The 24,447-nt window shown below is 39.6% G+C and overlaps 1 protein-coding gene across 9 annotated transcripts in view; it reads right to left on the bottom strand.

Annotated features, from left to right (window-relative positions):
• Window positions 1-24,447, bottom strand: part of MITF (melanocyte inducing transcription factor) — a 277,856-nt gene that overhangs the window by 18,323 nt on the left and 235,086 nt on the right. For 5 of the 9 annotated variants that reach the window (XM_075321406.1, XM_075321407.1, XM_075321411.1 and 2 more), the window contains 6 exons: window positions 21,311-21,529; window positions 16,723-16,815; window positions 12,554-12,671; window positions 7,497-7,553; window positions 4,801-4,876; window positions 2,250-2,397 (listed from right to left, as the gene is read on the bottom strand). In XM_075321406.1, the coding sequence (XP_075177521.1) occupies window positions 2,250-2,397; window positions 4,801-4,876; window positions 7,497-7,553; window positions 12,554-12,671; window positions 16,723-16,815; window positions 21,311-21,529 (711 nt within the window). Of the gene's footprint in view, window positions 1-2,249; window positions 2,398-4,800; window positions 4,877-7,496; window positions 7,554-12,553; window positions 12,672-12,833; window positions 12,864-16,722; window positions 16,816-21,310; window positions 21,530-24,447 lie in introns of all 9 variants that reach the window. The other 4 variants (XM_075321412.1, XM_075321414.1, XM_075321405.1 and 1 more) reach the window with 3 other exon arrangements.

Raw genomic sequence — 24,447 nt, 5'->3', positions numbered from 1 at the left:
CGCGAACCCAGCCGGAGAACTAACTATCCTAAAGGAAGAAAAGATGAATAACTCTCTGCCTCAGAAAATAGATAAAGAATAGCAAGCCCCCCACATTCAAAGACTGCGGTGATATAGGAAAACACAATACACAGGTAGATGACAGGATTAGCAAAAGGTGAGGCCATATTGACTAAAAAGGACAGGACAGGAAAGGGACTGATGGTGGCCAGAGAAAAACCCTGCAAAAATCCAACAACCTGATAGTACAAAAAGCCCTCAGATCGCAAGATCTGCACTCCGTCCTATACCAGGCGCTCTTGTCATACCAATGAACAGAAAGCAGGAACCATTACAAATTCAAGAAGCAACAATCACATGGACTAATAGGAGCAATACTCCAAACATAGCTGCAGGGAGCTTCCCAGCTAAGCAACTGAGAGGGAAGATCCCTGCATGCAAATAAACTGAAAACAACCACAGCAAATGACAAACTCAGATAAGAGCAAAAAGAACCAAACAACAAATAAAGAGCCAAGCACTTATCTGGGGTAGATGTGGTCTGGAGCAGGATGAAGCAGGCTGGTGAACAAAGAACAACTGACATCCGGCATAGCCTGCTATCAGACCAGGGTTTAAATAGGCAGAGAGTTAGCAATGGAGACGCCCATTGCTCAACACACCTGGTCTCTGTCCAAACCATTCCTGGCCACAAGAGGGAGCCTCACAGCAGCAAAAGCATAACTGACATTCACAACAGCCTCCTATACATATTTCTGAGCCCCACATAGCCTGCTATATACTTTATGAGTATGAATTTCCACATATCTTTTTATATACTTTATGAGCCCCCCCACATAGCATCCTACATAAAGTATGAGCCCTCACATATCCTCCAATATACAGTATGAGCCCCCACATAGCCTCCTACATACAGTATAAGCACCCACATAGCCTTCTATATACAGTATGAGCCCCCACATAGCCTCCTATATACAGTATAAGCACCCACATAGCCTTCTATATACAGTATGAGCCCCCACATAGCCTCCTATATACAGTATAAGCACCCACATAGCCTTCTATATACAGTATGAGGCCTCACATAGCCTCCTACAAACAGTATGAGCCCCCACATATCCTCCTATATACAGTAGAAGCCCCCACATAGCTTCATATATACAATATGAGCTCCCGCATGTCCTCCTATATACATTATGAACCCTCACATAGCCTACAATATACAGTATAAGCCCCCACATAGCCCCCTATTTTCAGGATGAGCTTCTACATAGCCTCCTATATACAGTATGAGCCCCCACACAGCCCCCTACATGCAGTATGAGCCTTCACATAGCCTGCTATATACAATATGCACCCCACACAGCTCCCTATATACATTATGAGGCCCCACACAGTCTCCGACATACATGCAAATTACACATACACTTGAAAAACCACCACATACTCACCTCGCTCCCATTCCCTCGCTGCTCTGCTTAGGTCTCTGGGGCACTGACGCTCTGCACCAGACATGTGACACCATCACATCTGCTGATTGGTGGAAGATGGAGCCAGGGGCCCCTCGTCCACCAATGTGTTACCACTGTCTGCCTCCTAAGGATGCAAATAGCGGTGACATCAGGCGACAGGCAGCTGTGGTGGCGGACAGTGACGGTATAGTGCAGTCTCAATTCACAGGATGGCCTGGAACAGCCAGAGGACCGGATGTGGCCCATGGTAAGTGTGAACAGGTGTGAGCTGCTATGACTGCAGAATATACAAGCAATAAGTGGCAAGATATCTGGATAATGACTTGTAGGAAGGTCTCCATGAGGTATCGCTTCACGTCCGCAGCCTTGTGAGTGTTACACCTTCTAATCATAGCATTTCTGTATACAAGGCGTCGATCCGTATTGAATTGATGATGCCCTACAACTTTGTAATTCACTTTTTTTCTCTATCTCGTTCCGTTTTCAAGATAAAAATGCTAACTCCGTTGTTTTCCACCAGGTGGCGCTATTTCATTGCGTAGAGCATGGCTACTTTACTATACCTAGACACCACTTCTATGCCTATAGCTGCCGCCGTTCTCAAGTTAATGGCGATGGACAGGATATGGGTGGACACACTGTATACAGTAATACAAAATATATTTCACATGTATCCATCTATGCATCAATCTATCTCTATACAAATAAAGTGGCAAGCAAAAGTTTGGACACCCCTGGTCAAAATTACTGTTGAAAAGAGGCTGGCTGTGCGCTGACCTGTATCCGCAGCAGCAGGTGGCGGTTGGCGTGCTCCAGCTTCTTCTGCTTGTTCTCCACCTCCTTGGATCGTTGCTGCTCTCGCTGCAGTTTGCGGATATAATCCACGGAGGCTTTCAGAATCGTTCCCTTGTTCCACCTCATGTCCCTGCAACGGAGAATTACTCAGCATTAAAATAATCCACAAAAAAAAATAATAATTGTGATACTGTGAATGTAATGTGCACTGACAGTGCTGAAGATCTGCTCCTTCGGGCTGACTGCTGAGTATGAGCACCAGCCCACCATCAATCTGTCTCTGCTTTATCCCATACACTCCATAGAGCATGTGTAAGTCTGGTCCACCTTCTGTCTCATCTGAGGCTCAGGATCCTGCTCTCCCCCATGCTTTATACTGAAGCTCTGCTCTTTTGGACTCACTGCTGAGTATGAGCACCAGCCCACCATCAATCTGTCTGTTCTTTATGCTATACTCTCCATAGAGCATGGGTAAGTCTGGTCCACCTTCTGTCTCATCTGAGGCTCAGGATCCTGCTCTCCCCCATGCTTTATACTGAAGCTTTGCTCCCTTGGACTGAGTGCTGAGTATGAGCACCAGCCCACCATCAATCTTTCTCTTCTTTACCATATACTCTCCATAGAGCATGTGTAAGTCTGGTCCACCTTCTGTCTCTTCTGAGGCTCAGGATCCTGCTCTCCCCCATGCTTTATACTGAAGCTTTTCTCCTTTGGACTGACTGCTGAGTATGAGCACCAGCCCACCATCAATCTGTCTGTTCTTTATCCTATACACTCCATAGAGCATGTGTTAGTCTGGACCACCTCCTGTCTCACCTAAATCTAAGGATCCTGCTTTCCCCCATGCTTTATACTGAAGCTCTGCTTTTTCAGACTGGCTTCTGAGTATAAGCATTAGCCCATCCTCTAGCTCTATGTGTCTCTTTCTATCCTATATATTTTTTAGTATAAGAATCTAAGGTAGTGTTCAGTTATTTCCTGTGTCATATGAGGCTCAGGGTTCTTCTATCCTCATCCCCCATGCTTTATACTGAAGCTCTGCTTCTTCACACTGGCTTTTGAGTACAAGCAGTAGCCCATCCGCTATCTCTCTGTCTATCTCTCTGTATCTATCCTATATACTTTTTATACCAAGTATATTCTTGTCTCATCACTTCTTGTCTCATCTGATGCTCAGGATCCTGCTCTCCCTCTCCCCTGTGCTCTATACTGCAGCTCTGCTTCTTCAGACTAGCTTCTGTGTCGCAGCACTAGCCCATGCTCTATCTCTCTGTATCTATCCTATACACTTTTTAGTACAAGTAGATGAGGATATTTTCAATCATCTCCTGTCTCATTGAGGCTCAGGATCCTACTGGCCTCATCCCCAGTGCTTTATACTGAAGCTCTGCTTCTTCAGATTGGCATCTGTTTGTCAGCACTAGCCCATCCTCTAGCTCTTTGTCCTATATACTTTTTATAACACGTATATGGCAATGTTTCAATCTCCTCCTAACTCCTAAGAGGCTCAGGATGCTGCTTTCCCTCTCCCCTGCGCTTTATACTGAAGCTCTGCTTCTTCAGACTGGCTTCTGTGTAGCAGCACTAGCCCATCCTCTAGCTCTCTGTCCTATACATTTTTTTAGTATAAGCATATGGGGATATTTTCGATCACATAATGACTCATAGGAGGCTCAGGATGCAGGTCTCCCCCTCCCCTGTGCTTTATACTGAAGCTTTGCTTCTTCAGACAGACTTTTGTGCATCAGATTTAGCTCATCCTCTAATTCTCTGTCCATACCTCTATCCTACAAAATTTTAATACAAGTATATGGCAATGTTTTCAGTCACCTCCTGCTTCATCAGTAGCTTAGGATGCTGCTCTCCCTCTCCCCTGTGCTTTATACTGAAGCTCTGCTTCTTCACACAGACTTTTGTGCATCAGCTTTAGCCCATCCTCTAACATTTTGTCCATACCTAGCTTATATACTTTTCAGTACAAGTATATGGGGATATTTTCAACCACATCCTGTCTCATCGGGGGCTCTGTATCCTGCTCTTCCCCTCCCCCATGCTTTAAACTGAAGCTCTCCTTCTTCAGACTGGCATCTGTGTATAAGCACTTGCCCATCCTCTAGCTGTTTATCCTATATTCTTTTTAGTACAAGTATATAAGGATATTGTCAGTCACCTCCAGTCTCATCCAAGGCTCAGTATGCATCTCTCCCCCATGATTTATACTGAAGCTCTGCTTCTTCAGAATGGCTTCTATGCATAAGCACTAGCTCACTATTCAATATGTAAATATTTATCATCTACAAGCAATTACCAAACCAAATTGATACTTTGTCACCTATGTTGAATCACAAGAATAATGGGAAAGGGAATGGGAATGCCCATAGTGGTTAATGGGATTATTATCAGTATTTGCAGGGCCACATTTGTTTAAAAAGACATCAAAGTAGGAACTAATCAACCTCCGGCCTTATGAGACTGCTGCTCTACACCCCTCCAATGCTCACACTGACGCTCCGAAAATCTGGATTATACTCACGGGTCATTAGATTTGGGTATGAGGGTTCCCAGTTCTTTTATACGATCATTGATGTTAAACCTTCTCCTTCGCTCAACTGCAGGAGGATAAAGAGTAGCACATTCAGTGAGACATCGAAAAGTGACATTGCATCATCCAAGATTAGCCAATTGTCAAGTTTAAAAAAATATGATAAAAAAAATAAAAAAGTAATAAAGTTAAAAAATGTCTGAAATCTGCACTAATGTGACACGGCCACTAGAGGGAGACATCGCACTTCAGAAAATTCATTATTCCCATAATTTGGCCACACAATGATATTTGCGTCGTTAGGCTGAAATTTAAGGAAACACAACGGATATAATTGCACAGTGACGCTCTTACAGATATTGTATGATATAATATTTACATATTAAGTCACATGATATGGCAGCTGTCATGTGACTTATGTGAACAAATTCTATAAAATGTTTAATTTTTTGCAATTATTCCAAATTACAGGTCATTAAGTTCCTGCATTGTAATTGCATGAGATTGGTCTATTAAAGGGATTGTATATGAATCTGACACAAGGGAAGCACCATGCCAGCACTAAATGTGCTGGGATTATCTCTCCAACTGTTTGCAATTATTGCAAATTTCTGGTCATTAAGTCCCTGCATTGAAATTGCAGGACATTGGTCTATTAAATGTATTAAATGGGGTGTATATGAATCTGGTCCAAGGTAGGCACCATGCCCGCACTATATGTGCTGGGATTATCTCTATAACATTTTGCAATTATTGCAAATTACAGGTTATTAAATTCCTGCATTGTAATTGCATGAGATTGGTCTATTAAATGGAGCATTTAAGTGAGGAAACATGCCAGCACTAAATGTGCTGGGATTATCTCTCCAACTTTTTGCAATTATTGGAAATTACAGGTAAGTTTCTGCATTAAAATTGCATGAGATTGGTCTAATCTTTATTGAATGTATATCAATCTGGCACAAGGGAAGCACCATGCCAGCGCTAAATGTACTGGGATTATCTCCAACCATTATAGATCATTACATTTCTGCATTGAAATTGCATGAGATTGCTCTATTAAAGGGAGTGTATATGAATCTGGCACTAGGGAGGCACCATGCCAGCACTAAAGGTGCTGGGATTATCTCTATAACATTTTCCAGTTATTGCAAATTATAGGTTATTAAGTTCCTGCATTGTAATTGCATGAAATTGGTCTATTAAATGGAGTGTTTAAGGTAGGAACCATGCCAGCACTAAATGTGCTGGGATTAGCTCTCCAACCTTTTGCAATTGTTGCAAATTACAGGTCATTACGTTTCTGCATTAAAAGTGCATGAGATTGCTCTATTAAAGGGAGTGTATATGAATCTGGCACTAGGGAGGCATCATGCCAGCACTAAATGTGCTGGGATTATCTCCAACCATTAGAGATCATTACATTTCTGCATTGAAATTGCATGAGATTGCTCTATTAAAGGGAGGGTATGTGTATCTGGCACAAGTGAAGCACCATGCCAGCACTAAATGTGCTGGGATTAGCTCTATAACATTTTCCAGTTATTGCAAATTATAGGTTATTAAGTTCCTGCATTGTAATTGCATGAAATTGGTCTATTAAATGGAATGTTTAAGGTAGGAACCATGTCAGCACTAAATGTGCTGGGATTATCTCTCCAACCTTTTGCAATTATTGCAAATTACAGGTTATTACATTTCTGCATTAAAAGTGCATGAGATTGCTCTATTAAAGGGAGTGTATATGAATCTGGCACTAGGGAGGCATCATGTCAGCACTAAATGTGCTGGGATTAGCTCTCCAATCATTAGAGATCATTACATTTCTGCATTGAAATTGCATGAGATTGCTCTATTAAAGGGAGGGTATGTGTATCTGGCACAAGTGAAGCACCATGCCAGCACTAAATGTGCTGGGATTATCTCTGTAACATTTTCCAGTTATTGCAAATTACAAGTTTTTAAGTCCCTACATTGAAATTGCATGAAATTGGTCTATTAAATGGAGTGTTTAAGGTAGGAACCATGCCAGCACTAAATATGCTGGGATTATCTCTCCAACCTTTTGTAATTATTGCAAATTACAGGTCAATACATTACTGCATTAAAAGTGCATGAGATTGCTCTATTAAAGGGAGTGTATATGAATCTGGCACTAGGGAGGCATCATGTTAGCACTAAATGTGCTGGGATTATCTCTCCAATCTTTTGCAATTATAGGTCAGTAAGTTTCTGCATTGAAATTGCATGAGATTGGTCTATTAAAAGGAGCGTCTATGTATCTGGCACTAGGGAGGCACCATGCCAGCACTAAATGTGCTGGAATTATCTCTATAACATTTTGCAATTATTGCAAATTACAGATCATTAAGTTTCTGCATGGAAATTGCATGAAACTGGCCAATTAAAGGGAGTGTTTATGAATTTTGTACTAGGGATGCACCAAGCCAGCACTAAATGTGCTGGGAGTATCTCTCCAACCCTTTGCAATGATTGCAAATTACAGGTCACTAAATGTCTGCATTGAAATTGCATGAGATTTGTCTATTAAAGGGAATATATATGAATCTGACACTAGGGAGGCACCATGCCAGCACTATATGTGCTGAGATTATCTATCCAGCCTTATATATAAACCACTATATTAACGTTACTAAACAGACACACAATGGACTGGTTCAACGTACTTAAGTTATGATTGTCTTTCTTTTGCCTCTCCTTGGCGAGCGCTCTGGCCTCCGACTCTACAAAAAAAATAAATTGTTTTCAATTTATGAGTTAAGCAATGTACAGAAAGTGGGACAATAAACAATGATTGGAATTGCCAAGACTGCAGCAAATCTAGCAGAGCTGGGTTTGTCATTTTGCATAACATCATGGGGATTTGACTGGGCTTTCTTACATAGGACTGCAGACAGATTGGATACACTCTCCTGCTTCATTTACCTGCTGATGTGAACGGAAACACTTGTGTAACAAATTCAGCTCTGCTACATCTGCACGTCACAGATGTGACAATGGGATATGGCATCCCTCAATCCCTACCTATCTCCATCAAATAACGACCATTTGTATGACTTTTTTTTTTACATTCATTAAGCCATTTACTCCTTTTTTTGCCAATTTTTTGGTGTTTTTGCCTGTTTTTCATTTTTGCCTTATTTTTCTTTTAATTTCCATGAGAGAGAGAGAGTAAAAAAAAAAGAGCCGAATCCGGATCGTGCACCCGGATTCCCGCGTCCGGGTCCCGGGTTGGACCCGGATATACCGTTGAAACCGATTTTTCAAGTCCGGGTCCGCTCAACACTAGTTTTCTCCTTTTGTTTTGTTTTCTTTATATTTATCACTTTAGCAGGGTTTGACAGTTTTCAGATGCTTTTTCGTTGATACATAAATTGCAAACTTTTATAAAGTTGCAACATTTTTGTGCGAATGTCCTCCAGTCTTATGTAAGTCGGTAATTTTTGCAAATCTTTAAAGGTATATGTGACTTTTTGCAAAAGAAAACTTAAAAAAGTGACTTAAAAACAACACAAATGATGAATTAGGACCTTTATTTTTTTTGAAGTGATATCACGGTCCTGATATGAAATCTTTATTTTGGCCACTAGATGGCAGTCTGCACCCATTGTTATCAGAAAGCCAAACCTGTCAACGAACAAGATCCAGAACCAGAGGCGTAAGGATCGCAGAGGTCGCAATTGTGACTGGGTTCAGGGTTGAGGGGTCCCGCTGACCAAAGCCCCTACTTTAGCTCGATGTGCATCCTTGGCCACGGATCCAGCTCTACTACATTGCTGGGTGCATTACATAGGTCGGGTCCCTGCACTGCAAAACATGCCGCTGACCAAACAGTGGCCGGCAGCTGACTTCGGCGTGCCAGGCATTGGTGTCACATAGCAGTGACCTCATATGTTACCCATAGTAGGCACGCCGATGTCAGCTGCCTGCCTTTCCGCTGGCTACAGAGGAGCATGCCGAGTGACATGAGAGCAGAGAAGGTGAGAAGAATAGTTTGGGGTAGTTTTTATGTGTTAGAGAAAAGTGGCAGAAGGGGGACCTTATATACCAGGAAAAGGCCCAGGATGGGGGACATATATACCAGGAGGGGTCCAGGATGGGGGTCACATATAGCAGGAAGGGGGCCAGGATGGAGGACATATTCCAGGATGGGGGACACATATACCACAATGGGGACATATATACCAGGATGGGGAGATATATACCAGGATGGAGACATATATATCACGATGGAGACATATATACCAGGATGGAGACATATATAGCAGGATGGAGGATATATAGCAGGATGGGAGATATATATACCAGGATGGGGGACATATAGGATGGGGGATATATAGGATGGGGACATATATAGCAGGATTGGGGATATATATATCTGATTATATATATATATATATATATATATATATATAGGGGACCAGAATGGAAGACATATATACCAGGATGTGGACATATATACCAGGTTGGGGACATATATACCAGGATGGGGACACATATACCAGGTTAAGAGCATATATACCAGAATGGGGACATATATACGAGGATGGGAACATATATCCCAGGAAGGGGGACATATATACCAGGATAAGAACATGTATACCAGAATGGGGGCATATATAACAGAATGGGGACATTTATACCAAGATGGGGACATATATACCAGAATGGGAGACATATATACCAGGATGGAGGGGACATATTTACCAGCAAGAAGCCCAGGAAGGGGGACATTAGTACAGGATGGAGGACATTACTACATAATGAAGGGGCAGGGAGCAACAACTATTTAGAATGCTACAAGGGCTCATATGTCTCACCAATATTCGGAGGGGAACGCAGGTCCAAATTTTGCACCAGGGCCCATCAGACTCTAGATGGCGACCATCATTGCTCTGGCATTGTGAAGATTGAATATTAAAAATGTGGAGGGCCAAGGAGAGTACAAGATTTTGTTTTCTATATGCAATTTTCACTGAGGTCATTTCAAGGCTATGTAATGTTTGTTTTCATAATGAAAAAGAGTTTCCCCTTTAAAAATGATATCCCGATGTAGCAGAGCTGAGGTTGTAATTCAACAGGTTTTTTGGGGAGTTTTTTTGCGGCACTTTAATCATGCTTGATAAAGTTTCTCCAAATACTGAATTCCCTAGATGAGGTTTTTTTTTAGTATTTTTGTTTTGCTGGAATTCTTCTTTAAAGGCAAAAAAACCCCCCCACAAAACTGTGGAAACTAAAAAGTATGCAAAAAGGAGATAAAAAACCTAAAAATGAGTAAAAGTAAGGAAGAAGTAAAAGAAAGCACAGCTCCTTGGCTTATGAACAGAAGCCGCTCTGCAGAACCCGGCAGCGGTGACTACAAAACACGAGTATTTTGTCTTTTTTATGCATTTTTTTTATTAATTTTTCAGCTATTTTTTATGATTTTAATTATTTACAGAGAAACTTATAAAAAAAAAAAGCCAACAACAAACAATGCATTGTGCTTCCTTTTTTTCATATTAACTCCAACTCCTCCATTTTTAGGATGTAGCTGGATCCCTTGTAGGGGTTATGGCTCCATGGAATGCTGGGACTTGTAGTTCCCAGAATTAGACATACATTGTACGTTCTGACCACCAGGGGCAGTATTTTCTATGTGGACTCTACATAACTCTGCTCCGGAGCAACAACCAGTAACTCCAGCTGCAATCTACAAGAAACCAAGGGCATGCTGTGAGTCCTCACTTTACAACAGCTGCGAAGCCGCAGATTGCTCCACTGCATGCTACGGTACAGGGGAAAAGTAGGTTCACTCATTTATAGTCTGATTCTTGGCATCTTCCACCAATCAGGCAAGTGAGAGGGTTCTCCTTATTATTTATCCAAGAACAGCGCCATATCTTCAATAGTGGCTAACAGTGGTACTGCAGCTCAGTCCAGGAACAGCGCCATACCTCCAATAGTGGCTGAAACTGGTACTGCAGCTCAGTTCAGGTTGCAATAGTGGATGACATCGACATTGCAGCTCAGTCCAGGAACAACGCCATACCTCCAACAGAGGCTGACACCAGTACTGCAGCTCAGTCCAAGAACAGCGCCATACCTCCAATAGTGGCAAACACTGGTACTGCAGCTCAGTTCAGGTTACAATAGTGGATGACATCGACATTGCAGCTCAGTCCAGGAACAACCCCATACCTCCAACAGAGGCTGACACCAGTACTGCAGCTCAGTCCAAGAACAGCGCCATACCTCCAATAGTGGCAAACACTGGTACTGCAGCTCAGTTCAGGTTACAATAGTGGATGACACCGGCATTGCAGCTCAGTCCAGAAATAGCACCATACATCCAACAGAGGCTGACATCAGTACTGCAGCTCAGTCAAGGAACAGTGCCATACCTCCAATAGTGGCTGACACTGGTACTGCAACTCAGTCCAGGAAAAGGGCTATACCACTAATAGTGGCTGACACTAATACTGCAGCTCAGTTTAGGAACAGCGCCATATCTCCAATAGTGGCTGACACTGGTACTGCAGCTCAGTCAAGAAACAGTGCTATACCTCCAATATGGGCTGACACTGGTACTGCAACTCAGTCCAGGACCAACACCATACCTCCAATATTGGCTGACACTGGTACTGCAACTCAGTCCAAGAACAGCGCCATACCTACAATAGTGGGTAACAATGGTACTGCAGCTCAGTTCAGGTTACAATAGTGGATGACACCGCCACTGCAGCTCAGCCCAGAAATAGCACCATACATCCAACAGAGGCTGACACCAGTACTGCAGCTCAGTCCAGGAACAGGGCCATACCTCCAATATTGGTTGACACTGGTACTGCAACTCAGTTCAGGAAAAGGGCTATACCACCAATAGTGGCTGACACTAATACTGCAGCTCAGTCTAGGAACAGTGCCATACCTCCAATAGTGGCTGACATTGGTACTGCAGCTCAGTCCAGGTTACAATAGTGGCTGACATGGGTACTGCAGCTCAGTCCAGGAACAGTACCATACCTACAATAGTGGCTGACACTGGTACTGCAGCTCAGTCCAGGAACAGCGCCATACTTACAATAGTGGCTGACACTGGTACTGCAGCTCAATCCAGGAACAGCACCATACCTACAATAGTGGCTGACACTGGTACTGCAGCTAAGTCCAGGAACAGCACCATACCTACAATAGTGGCTGACACTGGTACTACAGCTCAGTCCAGGAACAGCGCCATACCTATAATAGTGGCTGTGACGGGTACTGCAGCTCAGTCCAGGAACAGCGCCATACTTACAATAGTGGCTGACACTGGTACTGCAGCTAAGTCCAGGAACAGCACCATATCTACAATAGTGGCTGACACTGGTACTACAGCTCAGTCCAGGAACAGCGCCATACCTATAATAGTGGCTGACACGGGTACTGCAGCTCAGTCCGGGAACAGCGCCATACCTCCAATAGTGGTTGACACCAGTACTGCAGCTCAGTCCAATTTAGGTGAGTAGGCGTGAACTACAGTTTCAAGTTCTGCCATACTCATATATATGACGCAGTCCCTTGATAAAGTATAAAGAGGATATAGCATTTATGTCATACTGTGTTCAGCAGATCCGTAGAGGAGTAGGGAGTCAGACCCCCATGGATATCCATGGTCTTTCAATCCTTTAATTTTCCTAGCTGTATCTCATGGACTGAACTCGTTTCACGTCTGAACCTCTCTATTATGTAAATCATTTACCTGTAAGCTCCCTTTTGATATTGGGAAGATTAGCAGGACATGAATTACTGATGTTTAACCCTGGAGCTGGCATACCTTGATTTCCATAAATGTCAATCAAACTTGCAGACACGGGCATCTGGAAAACAAACATAGGGGAAAGAAAAAGAACAAAGAAATGAGATCCATTATTTGTCTGAAATGGTAAAATCTACAGGATCAGAGATGAAGGGGTTAATGGAGATTGATCACATTTTTAAAGTCACATCTTAAGTAAAAAAAAAATTGGGGGGAAACTCACATGGGGGAGGTACGATCCAGCTTGTCTCATCTGCAAAAAAATAAAACCTAAATCTGTTCTAACAATGTATATTGTACAGTGACGGGTACACAAACCAAATTATCATTATCCCCCCCAAAATAAATAATAAATGAATATTAATTTATATATAATATTTATTTACAAATATAAAATGATCACATTTCAAAATATTCCAAATAAAATTAAAAAAAAATTGTTGTATCATTTTATATTCTTATCTAACAATTTCCGGGATATTTTCCATTACAGATTGTTACTCAGCTTTCTTAAGACTCCCGAACAGCATTTTAGTTAAATAGTTGTCCACCACTGTTGAAATATTATATATATATATATATATATATATATATATATATATATATATATATATATATATATATATATATATGTATATATATACAGTTAGGTCCAGAAATCTTTGGACAGTGACACAATTTTGGCGAGTTGGGCTCTGCATGCCACCACATTGGATTTGAAATGAAACCTCTACAACAGAATTCAAGTGCAGATTGTAACATTTAATTTGAAGGTTTGAATAAAAATATCTGATAGAAATTGTAGGAATTGTCACATTTCTTTACAAACACTCCACATTTTAGGAGGTCAAAAGTAATTGGACAAATAAACCAAACCCAAACAAAATATTTTTATTTTCAATATTTTGTTGCGAATCCTTTGGAGGCAATCACTGCCTTAAGTCTGGAACCCATGGACATCACCAAACGCTGGGTTTCCTCCATCTTAATGCTTTGCCAGGCCTTTACAGCCGCAGCCTTCAGGTCTTGCTTGTTTGTGGGTCTTTCCGTCTTAAGTCTGGATTTGAGCAAGTGAAATGCATGCTCAATTGGGTTAAGATCTGGTGATTGACTTGGCCATTGCAGAATGTTCCACTTTTTTGCACTCATGAACTCCTAGGTAGCTTTGGCTGTATGCTTGGGGTCATTGTCCATCTGTACTATGAAGCGCCATCCGATCAACTTTGCGGCATTTGGCTGAATCTGGACTGAAAGTATATCCCGGTACACTTCAGAATTCATCCGGCTACTCTTGTCTGCTGTTATGTCATCAATAAACACAAGTGACCCAGTGCCATTGAAAGCCATGCATGCCCATGCCATCACGTTGCCTCCACCATGTTTTACAGAGGATGTGGTGTGCCTTGGATCATGTGCCGTTCCCTTTCTTCTCCAAACTTTTTTCTTCCATCATTCTGGTACAGGTTGATCTTTGTCTCATCTGTCCATAGAATACTTTTCCAGAACTGAGCTGGCTTCATGAGGTGTTTTTCAGCAAATGTAACTCTGGCCTGTCTATTTTTGGAATTGATGAATGGTTTGCATCTAGATGTGAACCCTTTGTATTTACTTTCATGGAGTCTTCTCTGTTGACTTAGAGACAGATACACCTACTTCACTGAGAGTGTTCTGGACTTCAGTTGATGTTGTGAACGGGTTCTTCTTCACCAAAGAAAGTATGCGGCGATCATCCACCACTGTTGTCATCCGTGGACGTCCAGGCCTTTTTGAGTTCCCAAGCTCACCAGTCAATTCCTTTTTTCTCAGAATGTACCCGACTGTTGATTTTGCTACTCCAAGCATGTCTGCTATCTCTCTGATGGATTTTTTCTTCTTTTTCAGCCTCAGGATGTTCTGCTTCACCTCAATTGAGAGTTCCTTAGACCGCATGTTGTCTGGTCACAGCAACAGCTTCCGAATGCAAAACCACACACCTGTAATCAACCCCAGACCTTTTAACTACTTCATTGATTACAGGTTAACGAGGGAGACGCCTTCAAAGTTAATTGCAGCCCTTAGAGTCCCTTGTCCAATTACTTTTGGTCCCTTGAAAAAGAGGAGGCTATGCATTACAGAGCTATGATTCCTAAACCCTTTCTCCGATTTGGATGTGAAAACTCTCATATTGCAGCTGGGAGTGTGCACTTTCAGCCCATATTATATATATAATTGTATTTCTGAACATGTTTTTGTAAACAGCTAAAATAACAAAACTTGTGTCACTGTCCAAATATTTCTGGCCCTGACTGTATATATGTATATATATATATATATATATATATATATATATATATATATATATATATATATATATATATACGTATGTATATATATGTGTATATATATATATATATATATATATATATATATATATGTATATATATGTATATATATGTACATGTATATATATATATATATATATATATAATTTTTTTTTATTTTTTTTTGTTTTGTTTTGTTAAATGAATGTATTTGGGGTAAAAATCATTTTTGCAATTCAGTTTCATTAAAAGTGTTGCACCTTTTGGCTTTTACAGGCAACTTTGATGTGGTCTGTGCTCATAAATCAGCTGAGAGGAGCCAAGAAAAAGACACATAAAACTCTCTGGACAATCGTACAATCAGAATGAGCTCACTGATAGATTCTCAGTTAACTCATTCTGAAGCCAGGAATATACAATGCAACTACATCAGCTATAGAAGGCAAATGGTGCAAATTTTTTAATGTACTTACAACAAAGATTTGTACAAAGGTGGACAACCTACTCATATTGTAAAATTGCAAAATGAAAAAAATCTAGCTCACATCCCTGTGGACCCTTGTAGAGGTCACCGTTCCAGTACGAGATTATCTTTCTTAGCAATAGATACAACCTAGTATAGCTGGAAGAATTTTTAAGAAACAGAAAGGATAATATGATAATATGATTGTATATATATATATATATATATATATATATATATATATATATATATATATATATATATATATATATATATAATCATATTATCTTATTATCCTTGCTGTTTCTTTATCCTATAAACAAAATAGGAAACTAGTTAGAAAATAATTTAAAGCTGAAAATAGTATGGTGTTAAAAGATAGTAGTAATAATAATAATAAAATTAATAATAATAATAATAATAATTTTATATATATGTATATATATATATATATATATATATATATATATATATATATACATACACTTAATATTGATATTATTATTATTATTAATTAATTGTTACTTTAAATTACCCGCATATGCATTGAGTTAAATTTTTTAATTCTCGTTTCCTTCAGCCACCATTAGAGGGAGCTGAGGAGTTTAATGCATACTGAGTTATCATTGAATTCTATGTGTGAACTGTATACAGTTAACTCCCTCTAGAGGTGACTTTAGGAAGTTAACATTTTATATTTTACATCTATGTATCGTAACAGCTATCAGTAAAAAATGCAGCACTGCCCACTATCAGGAAATATTTTAGGCCAATATTTTGAACACAATGTTCAATGGTGAATATTCCCTTTAAGCCTAGGGCTCTATGGCAATCAGATGGGCAACTTGATTGTTTCCCTATAGTATAGAACATATGCAACCATATTTCTGTATAGACATTTACCATGTTGAAACAGTCAGCAAGGAGGGCCAGATTTAAAGGGGTAGTTTCATAGTCAAAAGTTACACCTATACATAACTTATTCATTGTTAGGGGTCTGAATGATGGGATTCCCACTAATCGTGAGAACTGGGTTAAGCAGAGATGCATTTAGAATGAAGCTAAGGTGTATATGCTCCATTCATTGTCTATGGGACTATTTCCAATGGTCCCATAGACAATGAATTGAGTATATGCACCTCCGCTCCATTAAACCCCATTCTCAGGCTCGCTGGGGTCCCAACACTCAGTATGTTATCCCCTCCCTTATACACTGTCTTATTCCTTTTAAACTTTGTATCTATACTGTAATCAATAATAGAAAGATCAAATTGCCACAATTGCTGACTGATGCCATAATATAATAGGCATATAACAACGCAAATAACGGCTGGGGAACGCTGCCGTACCGTGTTTGCCATCTGCATGGCAGGATCCATCATGAGAATTTCTTCATTATAACTAGATTCCAAGCTTATAATGTCATCGATCACGTCGTCCATCTGGAAAAAGTAAAGAAGTAGTAAATTTGTAGTAAAAAAATATTGCACCCATCATTTTTCCTTTTCTTACATCTCAAAATATGCAAAATATCTATTTGCGCTGATTCGTTTCTATAGGGGTTCAGTTTTTCCGATGCAACACCAAATCTCCTGCCAAGATATGACAAAATTATGTATTTCTGTAGCCACCACTAGATGGAGCTCACGGTATATCAATGCTTCCATTGCACTCCATTGTAATATTCATTTTGACAGCGCTCCCTCTAGTGGCCACTATTAAAAATTCTAGAGTGGTGTCTGGTAAGACGTGAAGGAGACGTCATCCTTTGCTGACCCAAAAGGCCATCCCCAAATCCTACTGATAAGTCATCAATCCTCGACCCTAAAAATGAAAATTACGCTTAAAGTTGGACTTGCACTAAAGAGGTATGAATATACAATTTATTTTTTACCTGGTCTAATTTTCGCTGTTCTCCTGAATCCGGCAATGTTTTTCTTTTGCTCCTGCTCCTCTCCATTCCTGAGATATGGCCTTAGATAATAAAGTGGGTGTGGCCAACATGACATCATCCATAGAGAAGAGTTGATGACCACGCCCACTTAGCTAAAAAGACTAGACTTACATACAAGAAAGAAGGGGCTGTATCTAGGCAATGGAGAGGCGCAGAAACAAAAGAAAAACAACGCCGAATTTAGGAGAACAGCGGCAATTACACCAGATATAAAATGTATTTATTTATGACAAGTTAGTAATCCCCTTTAAATGGATTATATTGCTATGTGGAACTGTATACAGCTCCCATTGAAAAAATAATTATGCCATTTGCTCCCCCTAGTGGTGGATATGGGTAGAAAGAATTTTAAGATTTAAAAAAGTAAACAAAAAACATTTGATATTCCATAGTGAATATCACAAGTTTTGATTAGGGTTAGTGTAAATAATAAAGCCCCCCACAGTCATAAAAAAAATCAAAGGGGCAAAATGACTCAACGGAGCCCATCTTTAGTTAATCCTGCTTTCCCAAATTCAGCCCCAGTAATCCACAGAGGATTTAGCCTCCGACCCACAACTAACTGAAACTTCTGACACGTCACTATGACATATTAAAACTTTTTCGAAAGTGAACTTTCCCTTTAACTCTAAGCCTATGGAAAGTATTTGGAGTTCTAAATAAGCTAAATGGAGCTCAAAAACAATAAAAAAAACTTGTTGAAATTTGGACATGAAAACATGAAACAAAATAGTATTAGAAGTTGGAGATGAACTTTAATTTGATGGAAGGTTAATTTAATGATTGTAGTTTTACTAAGACGTGACTTCTGCTCATTAAGTGTCTGATGCTGATTTATTTATGGTCGATTCTATTTTTGGAGTTAACACCTTGAGGAGTTACACAAAGTAAAGTTTTATTAATCCCAGGTTTTCGATTTAACATGTTAATGAGATAACATATAAGTCACAGAGAGAAGTCTGAAGCTCTGTGACCTCAAAAACGTTTATAGACGTCTCTCCCAATACTGTATATAGAAATCATTAATGCAGTTCCTTCTAAATAAGACCTCCAAATTTCACAGTCACGTATGCAAATAACCAGCATCCTACAAATTCTGCATGATGACAGTCATTTGCATATCGAGCAAATCTGGAGTGTCAAAGCCTCACATCCTCGTATTTACCTGCAGAGCAAAAGGTGCAAACACCTCATTATTAATGAAGAATTATAGCCCTAAATTATTTATTATATATTTTAATTATTCAAAAGAATATTCATGAAGAATATATTTTTTTACAAAGTGTAATATTAACAAAAAGGAAAAATAGAAGAAGGGATATGAAGAAAATACAAAAGGACGATAAAAAGATAAAAGTAATATAAGAATGGAGAAAGGAAAGAAGTAATCAAAAATAAAGAATGACGTGAAAATAATAAAAGAATGATAAAAAGAACTAGGAAGAAGAAAAGGTAAAAGAAGCCAAAAGGATAAAAATATATAAATAATAGGAGAAAGGAAAAAAATAGTCAAAAATAAAGTATGACGTAAAAAGAACTAGGAAGAAAAGGTAAAAGAAGCCAAAAGGATAAAAATAGATAAATAATAAAAGAAAGGAGAAAGGATAAAGGAAAGAAATAGTCAAAAATAAAGAAAGACGTGAAAAGAATAATAAAAAGAACTAGGAAGAAGAAAAGGTAGAAAAAGCCAAAAGGATAAAAATATATAAATAATAAAAGAAAGAAGAAAGGACAAAGGAAACAAATAGTCAAAAATAGAGAAAGACGTGAAAATAATAAAAGAATGATATAAAGAACTAGGAAGAAGAAAAGGTAAAAGGAGCCAAAGCGAAGAAAGGATAAGGAAAGATAAGAGAATAAGAAGTAAGAAAAAGAAAGAAAATAAAGGGGGAACAAGGAACTAGAGAAAGAAAATAATAACAAACAAGCAGTAATAGAATAAAAAATAAGGAAAAGAATAAGGAAGAGTAAAAGGAAAGAGACAAGGAAAAATAAATATGTGAAAATAATAAAGAATGCTAAAAAGAACTAGGAAGAAGAAAGGTAAAAGAAGCCAACAGGATAAAAAGATATAAATAACTAAAGAAAGGAAAAGGAAAGACAAGAGATTAAAAAGTAAGAAAAAGAAAGGGTGAACAAGGAACTAGAGAAAAAAAGGAAAAAGCAATAATAGAATCAAAAATAAGGAAAAGAATTAGGAAGAGTAAAAGGAAAAAGATAAGGAAAAAGTAAATATGTGAAAATAATAAAGAGATTAAAAAGTAAGAAAAAGAAATAATAGAATCAAAAATAACAAAAAGAACCAGGAAGAGAAAAAGGAAAGAGGCAGGGAATAAATAAAGATGTGAAAGTAATATAAGGATAATATAAAGAACTACGAAGAAAAGGTAAAAGAAGCGAAAGTGAAAAAAGAAGGAAAGACAAGGGAATAAAAAGTAAAATAAAAAAAGAAAGAAAACAAATGGGGAACAACTTGAGAAAGAAAAGAAGAAAGAAAAACACAATAACAGAAAAAAATAAGGAAAAGAACGAGGAAGAATAAAGGGAAAGAGATGGGGAAAAATTAAAGAAAGACATTTAAATATATTAAAAGAATAATAAAAAGAATTAAAAAGAATGAAAAGATAAAAGAAGGGATACAAAGATATAAATAACAAAAGAAAGGAGAAGGAAAAACAAGAGCTTAAAAAGTAAGAAAAAAAAGAAAAGAGGAACTAGGAACTAGAGAAAGAAAAGTAGAAAGGAAAAAGTAATAGAATCAAATATAAGGAAAAGAATGAGGAAGAATAAAAGGAAAGAGATAGGGGAAAAAAAAGGGGAAAATACCGTAATAAAAGAAGAATAAAAAGAACTACGAAAAAAAGGCAAAAGAAGCCAAAGGGATAAAATTATATACGGTAAGTAATAAAAGAAAGGAGAAGGAAAGACAAGAGCAGAAAAAGTAAGAAAAACAAGGAAATGAAAGGGAGAACAAGGAACTAGAGAAAGAAAAGGAGAAAGGAAAAAGCAAAAATAGAATCAAAAATAAAAAGAATGAGGAAAAGTAAAAGGAAAGAGATAGGGAGAAAATAAAGATAGATGTGAAAATAATATAAAAATAATATAAAGAACTAGGAAGAAAAGGTAAAAGAAGCCAAAAGGGATAAAAGAAAGAAGAAGGAAAGACAAGAGAATAAAAAGTATGAAAAAGAAGTAAAAAGAAATGGAAACAATGAACTAGAGAAAGAAAAGGACAAAGGAAAAAGCAATAATAGAATAAAATGTAAGGAAAAGAAGAAGGAAGAGTCACAGGAAAGAGACAGGGAAAAATAAAGAAATACTTGAAAATAATAAAAGAATAATAAAGAGAACTAGGAAGAAGAAAAGCTAAAGGAAGCCAAAGGGAAACAAAAGGAGGAAACAACGAAGACAAAAAGTGACAATATAAAGTAATAGAAGAATACAAGATAAGGAAAAGAATGAAGAACTAAAAAAGTAAATGAACAAAGAGGAAGAGGAGGAAAATTAAAAAAGAAAAGGAAAAAGGTTAAAACAAACAAACAATACTAACAAAATATAATAGAAAGGAACAGAAGGAAATAGGAAAACAGAAAACAATGCATGAAAAAAGTAACATAGGAACTAAGAACTAAAGGATAAATACAGTATTGAGAATGAATGAAAAATAGAACAAGACGAAAATGTAAAAGAAGGCGAGAAAAAAGTATAAAGAGAAGAATAAAAAGAAGGAAGATGCGAAAGAATAGGGAGAAAACAATAAGAGTGAAAAAAGTGAAATGAGTGGAACGAAGAAAGAAAAAGCTCAAGGAAGAAAAAATATAAAAAAATTGAAAGGAAGACATAAAAAACAAATGTGGCCCAAAGACCTCACAAAAGTAATAGTTTTTCATACAAAAAACTGTTTTTAGTTTTTTCTTTGTGGTGTGAGAAGTAGAACAGATAATGGGAGGATAAACCCTATAGACCGACCGTGTTATCCTCACCTCTTTCTCGCAGGTTGTACTTAGCGTCAGCATGGCCATCGGACTGTTGGGTGCGCTGTTCCCCGGCCCGGGCGGCATTATGTGGTCCCCAGGTTGGTTAGGACACGGCAGACTCAGCGCTTTGTTGGGATGTTTGGCTGTCGTCAGGTATTGCTGCACCTGTTGCTTTTGTGCTTGTTGGATGTGGTATTTTGTCGGGTTTTCAAGGTGAGTCTGCACCTGGAATATAAAATTAGTATGAGTTATCGGTCAGGATACATGGCAGTTGACGAGCCCGATCGGGGGCAGCTTTCCTGTAAGACATCAGGCGAAAAGCCATCTAGTCAATTACAAAAAGACAGAACCTCCAACTGAAAAATGTCAATATTTTTGTTACATTTTTTGAAAAATTCAAAATTTATTCCATTGTTTTCAGTCATTTTTATGATTGGAAAAATCAGGTCATTGCCACCATGGCTATGGGGCTCACAGGGGATATTACCAGATTTTTCAGACACCTAAAAAACAATCAAAGAATTTTCCCTATTGTTTCCGGCCCTGATCCTGTACTATTATTATATGAAACAGATTTGCAACAATAAGCAGAAGACATTGGAGCTATCAGGGGCACGAAATGTCGAAACCCATACAGGCCCTGTGCACACAGTGCATTTTTATCACGATTTTTGATGCATTTTTGAGTGCAGTTTTATCAAAAAACTGCATGCAAATCCTTCTGCCAGCAAACGCAATGAGAATCCTGATGTTTTTTGCATGTTGCTTTTATTTTTCCTTTGTAGTTATGCTACAATTTCTGGTGACTGACCATCACCATACCATGCACGCCTGATTTTGGTTTGCAATGTATTCCTCCTGTTGGTAGCTGTTCACATTCAGTTGCCTCACCCTTTCCACAGGCAATGCTAATTAAAGGGAACCAATCATCAGGATTTTCGTGTATAAGCTGCAGCCAGTGCAGTACTGGCACTATCATGCACAGTGTGTACATACCATCAGGGGGCAGCTCGGGTGTTTAGGCAGTGAAATCCAACTTTATAAAGTTTGAAATTTCGTGCACTTTTTGATTGACGTGTGCACCTCTCTGTTAATGTCCGGGCGGGTTATGCAGGAGTTCCCCGCCCCCCCACCAGCCTGTTCCTCCCTCCCTCCCTCTGGCTGTATGTAAATTTCTAATCTTCAGAAACATGGCGCCGGAGTGGGCCTCTGCGTATAGTGCTTATCTCCGGCGCCATGTTTCTGAAGCCCGCATCACACAGCTTGGTGTTTAAGAGGGCGGCGCATGCGCCCTCGCTCCTTCAGATCCCGTTGTGATCGCGGGAGCGAGCGCGATCACAACAGGACTGCAGAACAGCTGATCGGAGGACGCGATCAGCTGTAGCTACGATGACGTGCCGCCTCAGGACACCGGGCCAGGACAGCAGCCTGCCAGCGACATCGGGGGTCAGGTGAGGTAAGCTCACCATGGACTCACATGACCCCGTGACAGCAGTGCTGCGAGACCCGGTCACGGTAGTGATATCGGGCGGCACTGTCTTCACGGGGTCAGGTGAATGAAATTACTAGCACCTGTGATGTCATTGCCCCAGCAGTCACACACACATTATACACACACTGCTGTGTGTGCGCCCCTGCGTTGACCTGGGCTCACCTTCTGAATTCCAGGTCACTGCAGGAAAGCACTCACAGGTGTGTGTGTGTGTGTGTGTGTAATGTGTGTGCGTATAATGTGCATATGTGCGTGCGTATAATGTGTGTGCGCGCGCGCATGCGTATAATGTGTGTGTGTGTGCGTGTGTGTGTATAATGTGTGCGCGCGCGTGTGTATAATGTGTGCGCGCGTGTATAATGTGTGTGTGCGTGTGTATAATGTGTGTGTGTATAATGTGTGTGCGCGTGTGTGTGTATAATGTGTGTGTGCGCGCGTGTGTATAATGTGTGTGCGCGCGCGTGTGTGTATAATGCGTGTGCGCGCGTGTGTGTATAATGTGTGTGCGCGCGTGTGTGTATAATGTGTGTGCGCGCGCGCGTGTGTGTATAATGTGTGTGCACGCGTGTGTGTGTATAATGTGTGTGCGCGCGCGCGTGTGTGTATAATGTGTGTGTGCGCGTGTGTATAATGTGTGTGCGCGCGCGTGTATAATGTGTGTGCGCGTGTGTGTATAATGTGTGTGTGCGCGTGTGTATAATGTGTGTGTGTGCGCGCGCGTGTGTGCGCGCGTGTATAGTGTGTGTGTGTGTATAGTGTGTGTGTATATAGTGTGTATAGTGTGTGTGTGTGTATGTGTGTGCGCGCGTGTATAGTGTGTGTGTGTATGGTGTGTGTGTATATAGTCCGCCTTTATCAATGGTTGCTGTCTGGCACTGGGAGGGTCAGTTCTGATATAGTCCTGGTATGTGTAGAGCTTGCTCCACATGCTGGGACCTGGGCTGGCCTCTATCCACAATTGCCTCTTTTGCAACATAGAAGCGGTTATATATACAGGTTACAGGTATGTGTGCTCCATTATGGTTCTGCTTTTAACTTTATCTAGGAGGCCACATGGCACATGAAATACAGAATATAGAGTAGGACCCCCCTATTGAGATTTGCCGTGACGTTGGCAGGGGTGGCTCAAAGAATTGATCAATTATTTGCTAAAAATCTCATTTTTTATTATAGTACAGTTGGAATAAATCTGTGAATTTGCACTTTTTATATGATGCATGCCATTTTCAGATCATGCTGGCTCCTTTTTCTCTTTTTTATTTTTCCTTGCAGATTTGGTGCAGAAAATAATCTGCAACATGTCAAATTTTATCAGCGTTTTTGCAAGCGCTTCTCCACCGCAAATGCATGGAAAAAACGTGACAATAACGCACCGAAAAAAGCACCCTTAGAGCTCGTGCGCACGTTGCGTAACTGCATGCGTCCTGCGTCCCCTGCACAATCAATGTAGATTGTGCATGATACGTGCGCACGTTGCTTTTATGAACGCAGCGATTTGGGTGCTAAAATTTTGACCCAAATCTGTTCGTTCATAAAATGAGCATGTCAAATATTCCGTGCGCTTTGGATGCAGCTCCCGCTCTGTCTATGGTGGGGGCAGTAGCCATAGCGCATTAAATCGGCTTTTTTTCTACCAAAAAACTGCATCCAT

This window comes from Anomaloglossus baeobatrachus, chromosome 8 (genome assembly GCF_048569485.1).
Source record: "Anomaloglossus baeobatrachus isolate aAnoBae1 chromosome 8, aAnoBae1.hap1, whole genome shotgun sequence".
NCBI lineage: Eukaryota > Metazoa > Chordata > Amphibia > Anura > Aromobatidae > Anomaloglossus > Anomaloglossus baeobatrachus.
Note: the sequence above shows the minus strand (reverse complement) of the source record. Positions and strands in the feature narration are given on the sequence as shown.